Source organism: Argentina silus (genome assembly GCF_951799395.1).
Source record: "Argentina silus genome assembly, chromosome: 19".
NCBI classification, from domain to species: domain Eukaryota; kingdom Metazoa; phylum Chordata; class Actinopteri; order Argentiniformes; family Argentinidae; genus Argentina; species Argentina silus.
In genome coordinates this window covers 15,730,697-15,746,739 of record NC_139673.1, presented here as the reverse complement: position 1 = coordinate 15,746,739, position 16,043 = coordinate 15,730,697, and the positions used below count along the sequence as shown (strand labels likewise).

The following is a 16,043-nucleotide window of genomic DNA, read 5'->3' as shown; positions in this document are numbered from 1 at the left end:
CGCTCCAAACTCACGCACGGAGCAACACTCTACCTGAGCTCGCGGACTTGTCACCTGTTGACTGGGATTTTAAAGTCGCACATGCTGCAAGTGACATTTACGGAAGAAAATACAAGAAACGAGAATATACAGTTCTCCAAGAAATAAGAAGATTAGCACCTATTTGTAACGTATACATTTACCTTTTCGCCAGGAGTGACTGTGACCGCACGGTGAGTTTGTACTCCCCAATATAGATACAGAGGAGGGTGGATATATATTTTTCATATTTCTATCGTGATTTTATTCAGGACAGAATGTTGTAGTGCTTTATTAGATTAATCTAACACTACTTACAGTCAGTGGTATGTGCGTGGTTATCATGCAACGTCGGTCCTCACCATGGTTACAGCTGCAGTAAGATTGTCTCGCATCCATCTATCCATCTCTTCCTCTATTAAAAATGGGAGCGTGTATGCAGTATGAGCCTGTATATTATGTTGGCGATCATTGTGAAAGATTTACATCGTCTGGAAAATTAAATGTAAGGGCTTATGCATGTTTTGATAACATTAGGATATTTATAAAGACAGCGCAGGAATAAACATTGGTTAATATGGATTCCCTCACAGAGGGTAAGCCTACTGTGAATTATTTCTTACTGGGTTTTCTTCTGACATCCAAGATTGAATACTTTAAGATAAATAAATACAATCACTTCAGGAAAACTTCAGTTAAACATAAATTATTGATTGAACCTTCACATTATTACAAGGAAATGCATTGATTGACCCTAATCAGTAGTCTATTGATGTTGTACCAATGTTCTTACTGTTGTGTCTGACCAGCCGGGTATCTAACCTGGGTCATCTGTGTGACTCAAGACTGCCAAGTCACCAAGGCTTCAGCTCACAGGGCTAATATGGTCTCTTGGACTCAATACATAGTTGATTAATGCTGTGCCTAAGCTTGTAGTTTGTGTCATAGACACAAATTCAAAGCATGTTTTTTTTCTTCGGCCTTTCCAATACCCACGAACCAAAAACAAATCACTTTCACATTCAGAGTCTTTTTTTCTTTCATTATCAGAGTGAAATCTCTGTTTTTGTGATTGAGTGTCCTTCACATCCATTAGAGCTATGGAACGGACTTCAATTGCTCCCAACATGCCTTCGCGCTAACCAACCGCCCTCTCCCTCTCGCTGAATGTCCGCAGTGTTACGCTGCCATTGGTCTCCAGCGGTATGGAAAGGGCCTCCTCTGAAATACACTGCCGTGTTTACATTGGCCCTGGTGTCATCAGAGCTCCTATAATAGCAGCTTCAGGGGGAACAGACTAGGTCTTATAGGCCTGAGCGTCTACGGGAATAGACCCTACCACACTAGCTGAATGGACACACTGTGGAGCTAGTCGCTAGCATGGCTTTCACATAACGTGGCTGCTGATGAACTGTCACTTTTTAAAACAGGACGTTTTTAGTCCATATTAGCCCTCAAAAGCCCCACTTTTTGCTACCGGCTTTGAGCATTGTTTCGAGGGTATTTCTTTCAAGGCACTTACCAGTTAAGCCTTTGTCAACCCTGTTTTAGATTGCTCTCATGAGGTTTGGGTTCTGTAAAACACGGAGAGCAGTGGTGGCTGGTGGAGGTAGAAACCGGAGGACGGGCTCATTGTAATGCATGACACATGTTTTGATACCATTCCATTGGTGCCATTCCATGCATTATAATGAGCCCGTCCTCTAATTTTTACCTCCACTAGCCTCCCCTGATTGAGAGCAGTTCTTTTATTTAGCTTAAATCAAGTCTAAAGTACAATACATACAAACCTACTCTAGTAAGTGTCCAGGTGTAATCCTCCATGTGTGTATTATCATGGCACAACTGCCCTAGCACAGAGGTGCAGTATCCCTGGGCTGTGCCAGAGGTGGATCCCTCTATCTGGCCTGATGGAATCTTGGCTCACCTGGCAGGTTATCCCAGGACAGTACTGGTCCGATGCTGGGACTGTTCCTCCTGCTCTGACCAAAAGAGCTACTGTATAATTCATGGTGCAATTAGGCCAGTGGAGGCTTGGGGAGGTAGAAATTCGAGGACGGGCTCATTGTAATGCATGGAAAGGAACAACGAATCGTATCAAACATGTGGCACTTGGGCATTGCATTTGTTACATGATCCAAGAGATCTTCTGGTCATTCTAGTGTGTCATTCTAGCCCTGCTGTACCTTGTTCAGGTTCCCTTGTACTCTAGATAGCATTGATAATACCAGTGACGTATGTCGTATTTATGTGAAGATTAGTCTGGAAAACAAGTTGTTCTCCTCAGTGGGTGTAACCCCTTGCTCTGAGAATAGCATGCTGTCCACAGTGGTCCCAGTATTTTGTTGAGAGATCACTCCTATGGCTATTTGCTGCTAATGTCCCATGATGTTCCCATCAGCAAAACAGTAGTGTTTGTTTAATTTCTGAAACCTGCCGGTAGTTTGAAATGGCCCAAAGCCGACACAGACATATACACACACACACACACACACACACACACACACACACACACACACACACACACACAGACTCCCGTGGTATAACCACCGCTTGAGGTGTGGCCAGTAAGGCCAATACGTCATCCACGCAGGTAGCCTGTATGTTATTGGCTGTTCTAAACTCCAGATGTCCTCTGTTACACCCACACACTGACCTGAGCTGTGAGACAGGAGCAGGGAGGGACTCAGAAATAACCCAACTCAGCTCTAACGCAATAACGGAAAACTTGAACGTTTACTTTTGAAATAACTGAGTAGCTCTTTGTTGCTTGCAAAGAATATTGCATGCGTGAGTGTGGGTGTGTGGGTGTGTGTGTGTGAGTCAGTGAGTGAGTGAGTGAGTGAGTGAGTGAGTGAGTGAGTGTGTGTACATTGGAAGATATTCCTGTTGGTCCATGGCATTCTCTTCCCTCCAATTTAGAAGTTTTATCAGTAACTTTCTCCTGCGGAGAAAAGCCCTTCAGCCAGCCAGCCCTAAATTAGCCTTGGCAGGAATATTGTACTGTGTAGCCTACTGCATTCACACATCGTTAATGTGCAGGCATTCATGTGTAACAATAAAGCCCTTTTCATAACCTGTTATATCAGAATGAATCCTTAGACTGTCGAGCAACCCAATATCTAACCAGTGTGGGATAACATTCCTGTGGTCTCTGCCCACAATTGAGCTGTTCTAGAAATGGATGCTAAAGCTACTGTATTCATAACAGTGTACTGTACATGCTCTCCACGCACTCCGCTGTGATGTCATTCATGGGTTTGGGAGGTATTGGAAGACTGTTCTTCAGGGGCAGCTGGTGGAGGCAGAATTCGGAGGACAGGCTCATTTTAATGCATGGAAAGGAATGTGTGTTTGATACCATTCCTCAATCCATTCTATGCATAATGATGAGCCTGTCCTTCCATTTCATCCTCCAATATTCCATGTCAGGCATCACAATGAGCCTGTCCTCCGATTTCTGCCTTCACCAGCCTCCCTTGGTGGAGATACTGTATATGAAAGTAGTTGCAGTTAGTTGACTGGGGTCACGTCATGATCTTCATAGTGGAGTGTTGCAGAATGGTCTGCTATGTTTTTTCATGGGACAAATTAGGCCCCTCAATTAGTGATAGTGATATACAATAATTATCTTATTATAGAGGTTACATTGAAAGTAATATGACTATGAAAAGAGAATAACTTTTTTCTCTTTTAATTCCAGGTAAAATATGAATAGGTGGTTGTTATTACTATGTGTGTGTCTGCCGGTCATCTCGGCTACATTCACCTACGAGGAACACTCCTTTCTGGGTAAGTGGTCACATAAAGCCACATCGCACAGTGCACAGTTAAAGTTAGTTTAATTCATAACTCACTAGCATGTTTTACAGGCACACGACTCCCTGTTTTATGTCCATAAAATGACATGCTTCTTATTTGTTGATGTATGTTTGTGTGTGTGTGTGCGGGGGTGTGTGTGTGTGTGTGCGTGTGTGTGTGTGTGCGGGTGTGTGTGTGCGGGTGCGGGTGTGCCTGCCCTCTCCTCCCACAGACCCTGAGGACATCCTGAGTGTAAGCATCCCTCTGGAGTTCCCTCAACGCCCTCTTCTGGGTGGCACCCTGGTGCTGCCCTGCTACTTCCAGGTAGGACTTCCTGCCAGTGACACCATAACCCAATAAAAATAAAACAATAAACCAATTGATAAATCAACCAGTAAGTTATTGTGATGCCATATTCCATTATCACTCCCTCCCTACCTACCTCCAGGACCATACTGTCCACGACCCAGGTGCCCCCACCATCGCCCCCCTGTCCCACCGCATCAAATGGAGCCACGTCACCAAGGAGCGGGTGTCTGTCATCCTAGTGGCCATGGACGGAGAGGTCCGGGTGGAGGAGGAGTACCTGGACCGGGTCCACATGGTGGGCTATCCTCAGACCCCCACAGACGTCAGTATCAAGATCACAGAGCTGCGCTCCAATGACTCTGGCATCTACCGCTGTGAGGTCCAGCACGGCATCGAGGATAGCTTTGACACCGTGGACGTCCATGTTCAAGGTAGGGAGGGAGGAAAGGCAATGTTAGTGTCACTCACAGGCTGAGTGAATTGATCTTAGATGTATAGATCTTACCTTGTAAGTATCCAGGAAGTGAAAAGATAGACAAATCTTGTTCAAGGATTTACTTTGGCTTCAATGGCAGCTATGCCAATGTCACGCCCAGGTGACACAACCTGTGCATGACATATGATCAGATGACTTGTCAAGGTATGGTTATATGTTATGATATGATCAGGGGAGGCTGGTTGAGGTAGAAATCGGAAGACGGGCTCATTGTAATGCATGGAATAGAATGAGGAATGGTATCTTTGACATGATATGATATGATATGATATATACACATAGGGCCACATATAAGCGCTCTGGTCAAAAGTAGTAAACTAGTATATGGGGAGAATAGGCTGTCATTTGAGATACTGTACTGTAGCCACTGTTACCGTAAAGTCCATGTGTCTCTCCTCAGGTATTGTGTTCCACTACCGGGCCATCACCACACGTTACACTCTGACCTTTGAGAAGGCCAAGGCGGCGTGCATCCAGAACAATGCGCTCATCGCCACCCCAGAACAGCTTCAGGCCGCCTACGACGAGGGCTTGCACCAGTGTGACGCCGGCTGGCTCTCTGACCAGACCGTCAGGTCAGTCTATGTGTTATACTGTATATATCTATACTAGAGCAGAGGTGGCAAAAAAACTCTAACTTGTGGGTTGCATCAGTGGGTGCACCTCAATAGTCTATAAGAAGCTTTCTCTCCTCGTCTGCTTTATGTCATCTGCACTGAAGTGAAAGAACAGGACAGGCTAAAACAAAACCTCTTGCACATCCACCAGGTTGCTTTCATCTATCATAATGTTGTCAGATCAGTGCAGATTACGGAGAGGAGATGATATTGTTTGAAGATAAGGGAGAGGAGATTACCTAACCTGTCTCTGTCCTCCAGTTCAATTACAGTACATAAAGGATGATGCTGTGATGTATTTTTGTTTTAAGGTTTTCCATTTCCTGTGGAGTTTTGGTTTCCAGTGTTTGGTTTTGATCCTCTGAGCGTGTCACTTCCTTTATTGAGCCTCTGAGCGTGTCATTTCCTGTAGAGACACAGAGCCTCTCTCTTGTCCTCTTTTTTATCCCTGGCCGAACCCACAGGGTTGTGTTTGCCTTCCTATGATCTCTCCTGCTCTGTTGACCACCTCCTCACTATGAGAGAATGCTAAATGCTCTCCCTGCTAAACCCCTGTAGCTGATTTCTCACAAGCACCACGGACCATTGGTCAGCTTATCCAAAAGATTTCTTCGAGAGACCCTCTGTATTGACACAGCATTTGGAATGACGCAAATAGGATCATTCTATCCTATTTATAATACAAATAAAGAGTTTCAGAAACTGCTTGTGTAGATTTGATGTGATCCTAACTGCTACTGTCTTTGAACCAAAGGTACCCAATCCATGATCCACGTGAGAACTGCTATGGCGACAAAGAAAAATTCCCTGGGGTGCGAACCTACGGAGTGAGAGATGTCAACGAGACTTATGATGTGTACTGTTTCGCTGAGAAGATGACAGGTACCCTAAGAGGACATCCTGGCTCTTTCACATGTGTTTTGTTTGTTGTTGTTGTTATTATGATTGTAAAAGGGCATTGTCAGTGACCTAACTGGGAAAATAAAAGCTGATTATACATGTTTGATAAATGAGAATGCGTTCAGGACATGATGAAAACTGATATTCAAGACACACCAACCAGTCTATCCTATTGAATGTTACGATCATTTCTCCTCCATCTCCACTCCTAGGAAGGGTCTTCTACTCTGGCTCTGTGGCTAAGTTCACCTTCTCCGAGGCTGAGGAGCAGTGCTTTAAGCAGGGGGCCCAGTTGGCTACTACAGGCCAGCTGTACCTGGCCTGGCAGGCTGGCCTGGATGTCTGCAACGCCGGCTGGCTGGGGGACAGGAGCGTCCGCTACCCCATCAATATCGCCCGGCCGCAGTGTGGAGGGGGACTGCTGGGGGTGCGGACCGTGTACCTCCATGCCAACCAGACAGGATATCCTCTCCCAGAGTCTCGCTATGATGCCTTCTGCTACACAGGTACTGAAGGTTACCATGGGAATGGGAACCATGTCACATTTCATGTTTTTACAAGCGGTTATTGTTTACCTATACCTTTATGGCATTGGGTTTGACTCTGTTAAAACGGTTACTGTTTGAGTGATGACGATGATGTTTTGTCTTTCACCATTTAGCTACTTAGTGTACATACAGTACAACAACCACCCGAGACATCCACAACATGTAAACCTTCCCCCTTTCACCCTCTGCCTTACCCAGAATCCCCTGACGAGGAGGGTTCGGCCATGCTGCCGACAACTACAGAGGCAGGGAGTGGCGTGCTGAGCATTGCCACAGTGACGGGGACTCCCGAGGTGTTCTTCAGGAAGACGACCACAGAGAGCGAGGCGAACCGAGGGGAGCTGGTTACCCAGAGGCCCACAGGTGTGGACTTCACCTACTTGGGCCAGAATGCCACGGAGCTGCCCTTACCTGAGCCCCCCAGTGTCACAGAGGTCATCACTGATGTGGTGGAGAGAGTTACCGCCAGGCCCGTTGTCGGGAGTGAGGTCATCAGGGGAACCGGGGACCAGTCACCCACAGGTCAGTGAGCTGATATGTGGTGGATTTGAGTGTAAAAATCGAATGTGTAGCAACGCTATCATAATTGACAGAGACAGACTATAAACTTAGGCTAGTTTTGACACGCTATTTTTGTGAGTTTTTTTTCAGAATTTCCAACGAGTGTTCTTTTTACACTCTCTAGACTCTTAACAAAAACAAAAATAATGAATTTCAAAATTCAAATGAGAAACGTAGAGACTTTGTCCTCTCCAATGTGTAGGGGTCGTCTTCCACTACCGTGCTGGCTCCAGCCGCTACACCTTCACCTTTGTAGAGGCCCAGCTGGCCTGTCAGAGACTGGGAGCCTCCATCGCCACCCCAGAGCAGCTCCTCGCTGCCCACCAGGCTGGCTACCACCAGTGTGATGCAGGCTGGCTCCTGGACCAGACTGTCAGGTAAGAGTCAAGTCAGCACATACACATACACATACACACGCACGCACACGCACGCACGCACGCACGCACCCCATTTATCCTTTTGATGTATCATTATACCTATTCATATTAAGGAACAAAGCTACTTCCTCATGCACCTCAGGTACCCCATTGCGTTGTCCCGTGAAAAGTGTTCTGGGGACCTGGAGCATCTCCCAGGAGTCAGGTCCTATGGTCTGAGACCAGCTGATGAGCGCTACGATGTCTACTGCTACATCGATGGACTCAAGGGTGAGCTGCTCCCCAATGATAACCCAATGAGATGTTGTTGTGCTTCATGTTATCTTGACCTTGGATCTTAATGTGTGTGTCCATCAGTGAAGGCTGGCGGAGGTAAAATCTGAAGACAGGCTCATTGTAATGCAAGCTTATTTGTAGTCAGTGTACAGTACAGTAGTCAGAGTCCAAATGTACAGTACAGTACTGACTGTTGGCTCGTCGTAAGTTGCTTGAATAGCTTTATAAATGTTAAGAGATTATTATAACTTATCACAAACCATGACAGTAGCATCATACAGTACAGTAGGATTTGTTTTTAGAACACCATCACACCAGTGTTTCTCTTCTTTTCCATCCCCCCATCCATTCATCCTTTCTTTCTCCCCCTCCCTCTCTTCTCCCTCTGTTCTCCAGGTGAGCTGTTCCATGCTGGCTCCAGTGAGGGTTTCACCTATAATGAGGCTCTGTCTCACTGTCAGGAGCAGAATGCTACCCTGGCCTCCATCGGAGAGCTCTATGCAGCCTGGAAACTGGGCTTCGACAAGTGCAGAGCAGGCTGGCTCATCGACCGCAGTGTCCGCTACCCCATCAACAACCCCCGGGCCGAGTGTGGGGCAGGGAAGGCAGGGGTACACGTAGTGTATACCCACCCCAGTCAGACCAGCTACACAGACCTGTCCGCCAGATACGATGCTTACTGCTTCAGAGGTAAACAGCTGCAGTCAGATGCTATGAAAGTGAACAAGCCATGTATTGATATCATGATTGGACATAGTTATGGCTTTTGGAAGTCACTTTCAAAGCATAATATACAATCATATTGAACATTCGTAATTTTTTGATAATCTAAAATCATTTATCTTTCTTGTAGTGGACATCCATCTTCTCACCAGTGAAACAGGATTGACCATCACAGACATTCAAGAAGCTCTACTGAACCTCACATCCGTATATGATTTGCTGAGGCCAGGTAAGCTCAACGTTATTTTCTTTATGAATACACAATCTAAGATGGAATTTTACATTAGGATTATAGAAATGTAATGATTATACAATATGCTGAAATCTCTCTCTCCTATCTCAATTTATTGCCCTTCTCTTTCTTCCATCTCCCTCTCTTTCCTTCTCTATCTCTCCACAGTCCTCCCTTCCATCGCTCCTCCCATATCAGTGGAGTCCTCAGGTTTTGGTTCTGGTTCGGCTGAGTTTGCCTCCGGTTCCGGGGCATCTGGGGCCAGTGGCTCCTCTGGCGATCTATCGGGTGATCACTCCGGGGATCTCTCCCATTCTGGTGATCTGTCTGAGTCAGGTGACCTCTCAGGCAGTGGGAGCACCGGCATTCCCAGTGTAGTGTCGGGAGCGTCGGGTCTGAGTAATGGAGACATGTCTGGATCAGGCCTCAGTGGAGACGGATCTGGGATCACGGTCATCTTCTCCGGGAGTGGCAGTGTTCTATCCGGTGAGGGCTCGGCTTCAGGGGGACCCCAGGAGGCCGGAGAGGGAAGCACAGGGATCCTGACCTTCCCATCTGGCATGGGCTCGGGAATGTTCAGCGGCAGTGGGGACCACCTGTCAGGATCAGGCTCTGGCTTCAGCTCTGAGGAGAGTAGCTCTACGTCAGACAGCTCCAGCAGCTCTGGGGAAAGCGGAGAGTTTTCCGGTATGTCCTCAGGCTCCAGCTCCAGCTCCAGCTCCAGCTCCAGTGAATTTTCGTCTGGATTCTTTCCCTCTGGAAGCTCCAGCAGCTCTTCAGGAGTGGAGTCCGGCAGTGGGGAAACTCAGATCCTGCTGATCGACGGTCAACTAGTGGAAGTTTCCACCACACACTCTCCCCTAGAGCAGGAGCTAGGACAAGGCAGCCTGGAGTTCAGTGGCTCTGGTGACAGCTCGGGATCCGGGATGGTCAGCAGGCTTCCGAGCGGTGACATCATCAGTGGTGACCTCAGCAGCTCAGCCTCAGGAAGTGGCTCCGGGTTTTTCTCAGGTGTGACCTTCGTGGGGTCAGGGTTCACAGACCTTACGGGATCTCCCTCCGGAGAGCAGGAGGCCTCTGGCTCCTTACTCTATGGCTCTGGACATGGAAGTGCATCTGGATTAGCCTCGGGAAGTGGCTCAGAGTTTTTCTCAGGTGTGACCTTCGTGGGTTCAGGGTTCACAGATCTTACAGGGTCTCCCTCCAGAGAGCAGGAGGCCTCTGGCTCCTTACTCTATGGCTCCGGACAGGGAAGTGCATCTGGATTAGCCTCGGGAAGTGGCTCCGGGTTTTTCTCTGGTGTGACCTTCATGGGGTCAGGGTTCACGGACCTTACAGGGTCTCCCTCAGGGGAACAGGAGGCTTCTGGCTCCTTACTCTACGGCTCTGGACAGGGAAGCACATCTGGATTTGGAACGACAGGCTTCCAATCTGGGGCTGCGTCCGGAACTGGATACTCCACCAGTGGGGAGAAGGAGGAGGGGGTTACCTTCCTGACAGGTGATGTCATGACAGAGGTTACCACGGCGACCACGGTATCCATGGAGCTGGGCAAGGGGCCAGTTGAGATCAGTGGAGAGGGAAGCACCAGTGGCAGTTGGCTCCACTCAGGGAGCGAGGCGGACCACACAGTCCCAACCGGTGGTTTCTCATCTGGGGTACACTCTGGAGATCTCCCTCCTGTGCTCCTGTCCTCTCCATCCAGCGAGAGGGAGCTGACAGCGGACACGGCCGTGCCGGAGGAGGCCTTGGCTGGAGCAGAACTGGTGGAGACCACTGGGGAGTTCTATGTGACCTTAAGCCCCACCCTTGCCCCCGCAGGACTGGCTGCTGCTGCCACCACCGCCCCCGCCATCTCTCTGCAGACGCCAGCCGTCATGGAGGAGCCGGCCTCAGCCTCAGTGGAGGGTGAGCTACAGCATCTCACTGCTTCACTGTGTCTGTCAGGGGAGGCAGAAATCAGAGGACGGTCTCATAGTAATGCATGCGTTCCAATTAGCCTGATTTCTACCTCCACCAGCCTCCACTGGTGTCTGTGCAATATGCTATTAGTTTTGATTAATTATTGATGTACTGTATACTGTATGTTGATCCCCAGGTACCGCTAGCCCATGTGAGCCTAACCCATGTGGTGCCGGGTCATGCTCAGTACAGGACGGTGTTGGTCTATGCCAGTATGGTGAGTCCTGATTCTTAGCTACTATCAGCTTTTCGAAAAATAGAGTCTGAAATATTCTCAGGTCTTGTCTTCATTATCTATTCTGGTCTACTCTGAGTGTGGTAAATGTTTGACGTACTGTAACACATTTTTGCAAGAAAAGTTTCTCATTGTTTTTTCTCATTGCTGTTTGCATGGTCAGACTCCCCAGTTGTGTTGGGGCAGGTCAACAACTGTCTTTATGTGAAGTTACCTCAGGAATACTGGTATTCTGTACCTCTTGTTTTTGAAATGCAATTTACTTACTAACAATTAATTTCGTCCCTCTTTTTCCTGTCTTGATGTGTGTTTTGTGTTGTGATGTTTCGTGTTTTGTTCTTGCCTTGGTTCATTTTGCCTGCTCTTGGTTTTGGGTCTCACTCATTGTGTGTGTGTGTGTATGTGTGTGTGTGTGTGTGTGTGTGTGTGTGTGTGTGTGTGTGTGCAGGGTGTTTAGCATGTGTGTGTATTACATTAATGAGCGTGTGGTAGGCTTTCCATGGAGCTTCAGGACCTCTCCATCACCATTACACTTGTTCATCGTGACTCTCTCAATCCTGCGTTGTTTTTGCTCCGCTGTGCCTATAGGTTCAGGTCAAGCCTCTGTACTCCCTCCTATCGCATGCCTGCTAGCCCTGGGTACACATGTCCTCTTCCTGTACATCTGTACTGTACATCCTGGTACATCTGGGATCCTCTCTCCCTCTGAATACATGGATCTGAACCAAGGTCTGCTGCCGAACAAGGGCCTGATCCAGACCTAACTATCCTTACTTTCTCTAGTTCATTATACTGTATACCAAGTTTGGTGAAGAGTAGAAATCACACTTCAGACACTACAAAATATACATGAGCAAAGCAAACTATAGCGCATCATTGAAAGTGACTGTGCCATTTCTATGGTGTTTATTCACACAGTAAGGCTGGAGTGAGTCTGGATCACAATGTTGCAGCACCTTTGAGCATTCTGATTCTATGAGTTCAGAGGTGTTCTATCCCAGCTCTACCCCCCCCCCCCCTCCCCCAGCCTCCCCTCACCTCCTCCCTGAGACACCCGTCTCACCCCCCCCTACCCCCACCCCCCTTTTTTGCAGAGGTTGATGTGTGCCATTCCAACCCTTGTGCCAATGGAGCCACCTGTGTGGAGAGTGCGGACTCTTACACATGCTTATGCCTGCCCAGCTACGGAGGGGACCACTGCAAGATCGGTACGAGGTCACGCTTCAGCTAATCAGTACTAACAACCTCTCAAAAACAACAGGAGTAAGGTAGAGGCCAAACAAAACATCATCGCTAGCTAGCTTATCGTCATCGCTAGCTAGCTTCCATCGATAGCAGGTGTGGCGGTGGTGGTGGCGGCTTGGGATTGGTTGGTTGGTTGGTTGCTTGTGTGTTGGACCTGTCCTGTGCTTAGACTCTGCCCTTGGGCTAACAGATCTAGGATCAGTTCACCTTCACCAAATTGCACCGTTAAGCATTTGGGGGAAAACACTGAACTGACATTAGATTAGTGTCTAAGCACAACTTCCTCGTCACTCAGCTCCTTGCCTCAGGACTGTGTTTGTGTCCGGTGGGGCCATTTCTGTTTCTCCTGCACGCTAGCTGCAGGTGTCCTCAAGCAACTACTTGTTGCCATTTTTGTGAAATTGTTGAGTCATTTAGGTGTGGTGAAGGAATGAATGAAACCTTTGAATGTTACAGTGGAGGAAAACAGTGGAAATTCACAAGGTATTCACCATGTCTTTCTGAGTATTTACTGTAGAGAGGGAATCGCCATAGAGATGTACAACATCTGCAACATGCTATTGGTTCTTTTTTATTTTTCAAATTACAGCCAATTACTATCCTGAAGCACAGCCCACACACACAGACACACACACAGGGATGCTTACACTCAGGATGTCCTCAGGGTCTGTGGGAGGAGAGGGCAGGCACACACACACACACACATGCACACCCGCACCCGCACACACACACCCGCACACACACACACACACACACACACACACACACACACACACACACACACACACACACACACACACACACACACACACACGGCTGATAAAACAGATCCATATGTGTTGTTGATTAAGAGCAGAGGGAGTTCCAACTGCTCAGATACAGTGCTTTGGCCACAAACCCCACTTTAGCTGTGGATTAAAAGGATAGAATCTCAAATCAAAACCAATGTTGAAGTGATTTGAAGGAAGCCATGACAACGCATGTGTTGGCTTTAATATAATTGGTGTTTGTTTATCGAAAGTCAGATTCTGGACCATTGAAATGGTGACCGAATAGAAAAATTAAGGAACAAAAGCAAGCTACATAAAATAGCTAGGTGCATGGAGCTTCAACTGTATCCCCTCCCTGTATGCACCTAATTGAGAGTCTCTGTACGGAAGTCCTTCTGGATCTGGTGGCCTCTGTCTCACTGTCGCCCCCTGCTGTTGTGGCTGTAGACGTGCAGGAGTGCGAGGAGGGCTGGACTAAGTTCCAGGGGAACTGTTACCTGCACTTCCCTGAGAGAGAGACCTGGCTAGACGCTGAGCAGCGCTGCAGGGACCTGAACGCCCACCTGGTCAGCATCATCACCCCGGAGGAACAACACTTTGTCAACTGTGAGTGGAGGAGGCATCTGTCTGTGTGTGTGTGTGTGTGTGTGTGCGTGTGTGTGTGTGTGTGTGTGTGTGTGTGTGTGTGTGTGTGTGTGTGTGTGTGTGTGTGCATGTATGTGAGGGAGAGAGCGAGAGGGAGAGAGAGAGAGAGAGAGAGAGAGAGAGAGAGAGAGAGGGAATACTGTGTATCTCTTTACCCTTTCCCCCCCTTCCAGCCAATGCCCAGGACTACCAGTGGATTGGTCTGAATGATAAGACAGTGGAGAATGACTTCCACTGGACAGACCGGACTCCCCTGGTGAGTCAGACAGTTAACCTTAATTCACACTACAGAGCTGAACTGAGCTGAGCCGAGCCGAGCTGTTCTGGGCTGGCCTGGTTATGCATCCATCATAGTTGCTGGAACAGTACTGGAAGGGACAATGTGAAAGGAAAATATCCAAGCCAACACCGTATGGTACGGGCTGGCCCTGTAGGGTGTAAAGCCTCTTAGACAAGCTTCTCTTGTCAGGGTGTATCAGCAGTCAGTCCCACTCACAGCTTTATAACTCCCAGTCTCTACCACTCTTCTCTGCCCTCACAGAGACAGTGGTTTACAGTCTCTTACCTGGCGAAGTCTAGAGAGAACAGATTCTACCCATCAATCATTTACATTTAGAGATACTGAACCACATCTACTTCTACCACTCAAAACAACTGTATACAATACAGTTACTGTCGGTAACAATGGTGTAAAACCTATCCACTCACAGCTTTATGACTCCCTACTACTGATGCTCTCCCCTCTGCTCTCTCCTCAGCAATATGAGAACTGGAGGCCGAACCAACCAGATAACTATTTCAACTCTGGGGAGGACTGTGTGGTGATGATCTGGCACGAGAACGGCCAGTGGAACGACGTGCCCTGCAACTACCACCTGCCCTTCACCTGCAAGGCTGGCCCAGGTACAGCAACTCAGGGTTCAGAGGGAGGGGGCTGTTGAACCCACAGAGAGGATGGTGGAGGTAGACATCGGAGGACAGGCTCATTGTAATGCATGGAACGGAATGGGGAATGGTATCAGACACGTGTGGGGAAACACATCACAGGAGGTATAATGTGTGTTATGTCCATGTATTACAATGAGCCCGTCCTCCGATTTGTACCTCCACCTGCCTCCCCTGACAGGACTAATATTACTGAAAACATTTCACACCGAATTAAACCACTTGATCACATGATGATGCCATGGTTGAAAAGGCTAAGGATAATTTGTTCTCATCTGTGTTCACCCCCCTAGTCTTGTGTGGCTCCCCGCCCGAGGTGGAGAATGCCCGGATGTTTGGGAGCAGGAGGGAGCATTACCCAGTCAACTCTATCATCCGCTACCAGTGTAATGCAGGCTTCACACAGCGCCACCTGCCTGTGGTGCGCTGCATGGCAGACGGACAGTGGGAGAAGCCCCAGGTTCAGTGCATCAGCTGTGAGTACACACTCTTTTGTCTTCTCTGCTTCTAACAAGGGAGGCTGGTGGAGGCAGAAACAGCTCATTGTAATGCATGGAATGGAATGAGAAATGGTATTGAATATGTTTTACATGTGTTTGATACCATTCCTTAATCCAGAATGTGCATTTACAATGAGCCTCGACCAGCCTCCCCTGATATGTATATATAGTATTTCTCTCTTATTTTATTTTATTTCACATCCCTGTGTGTATCTCCTCCCCACAGCAGTCACATCCAGCAACAGGATACAGAGGAGGTCAACCAGGAGGCGAACTGGGTCATCCAGCAGCAGGCTTCACTAAGCCGGGGGAGGGGGGACAAAGGTTTTAAACATAGCTATTTTAAAAGAACATGTACAGTACACAAAAAAACATTTTCTATGTTAACTAAAGAGGATTAAAAATTTTAAGTGCCCACCTTGTATATACATGCAAAGACCAAAGCAACCTAGAGCAGCGATGTCATCGTATTGGTGCGTGTTTCTATGTGACTATTTTAGGGGATAAATTAAGCCAATATGTTATTTTCATTTTTGTCGTCCTTGTCTCTCAAAGTTGTATTGTTGTTATTATTATTATTATTGTTTATTATTATTATTATTATTATTACTACTATTATTATTATCATTATTATTAATATTTGAGTTTTGGTGGATTGTAACGTTGATGAGTTTGGAGTTGTTGTCAACCAGACTGGATTATGTAACCAGAGATGATTGCATCAGTGACATCAATCAGGCGCTCTCTAGTTTGGTCTAGATCTATGCCCAATCAGACAGTGTCACCTAGAGGTAAATATCCCACCTGGCTGGTATTTAGTGGTGGCTTGGCACTTTGGTACGAGCCAGGGGAATGCTTGGTTTAGTCAGGGAGATATGTGTCC

At 47.5% G+C, this 16,043-nt stretch overlaps 1 protein-coding gene across 1 annotated transcript; it reads left to right on the top strand.

Moving 5' to 3' along the window:
• Positions 1–15,564, top strand: LOC310819854 (aggrecan core protein-like). The gene is made up of 20 exons (XM_083691264.1): positions 1–212; positions 3,722–3,810; positions 4,052–4,143; positions 4,268–4,559; positions 5,025–5,199; positions 5,996–6,123; positions 6,354–6,647; positions 6,888–7,211; positions 7,453–7,627; positions 7,770–7,897; positions 8,300–8,593; positions 8,757–8,855; positions 9,027–10,766; positions 10,957–11,037; positions 12,150–12,263; positions 13,518–13,676; positions 13,889–13,971; positions 14,474–14,618; positions 14,954–15,136; positions 15,387–15,564. The coding sequence occupies exons 2-20, from the start codon at positions 3,729–3,731 to the stop codon at positions 15,461–15,463; spliced, it is 4,665 nt and encodes a 1,554-aa protein (XP_083547390.1). The 5' UTR covers positions 1–212; positions 3,722–3,728; the 3' UTR covers positions 15,464–15,564.
• The last annotated feature ends 479 nt before the right edge of the window (positions 15,565–16,043 follow it).

Excerpts from the sequence above, each read along its gene's own strand:
- LOC310819854 (XM_083691264.1), top strand. The coding sequence starts at position 3,729 with ATGAATAGGTGGTTGTTATTACTATGTGTGTGTCTGCCGGTCATCTCG. Across the intron at positions 6,124-6,353 it reads TTTCGCTGAGAAGATGACAG|GAAGGGTCTTCTACTCTGGC; the intron begins GTACCCTAAGAG and ends CTCCACTCCTAG. Across the intron at positions 8,594-8,756 it reads CGATGCTTACTGCTTCAGAG|TGGACATCCATCTTCTCACC; the intron begins GTAAACAGCTGC and ends TCTTTCTTGTAG.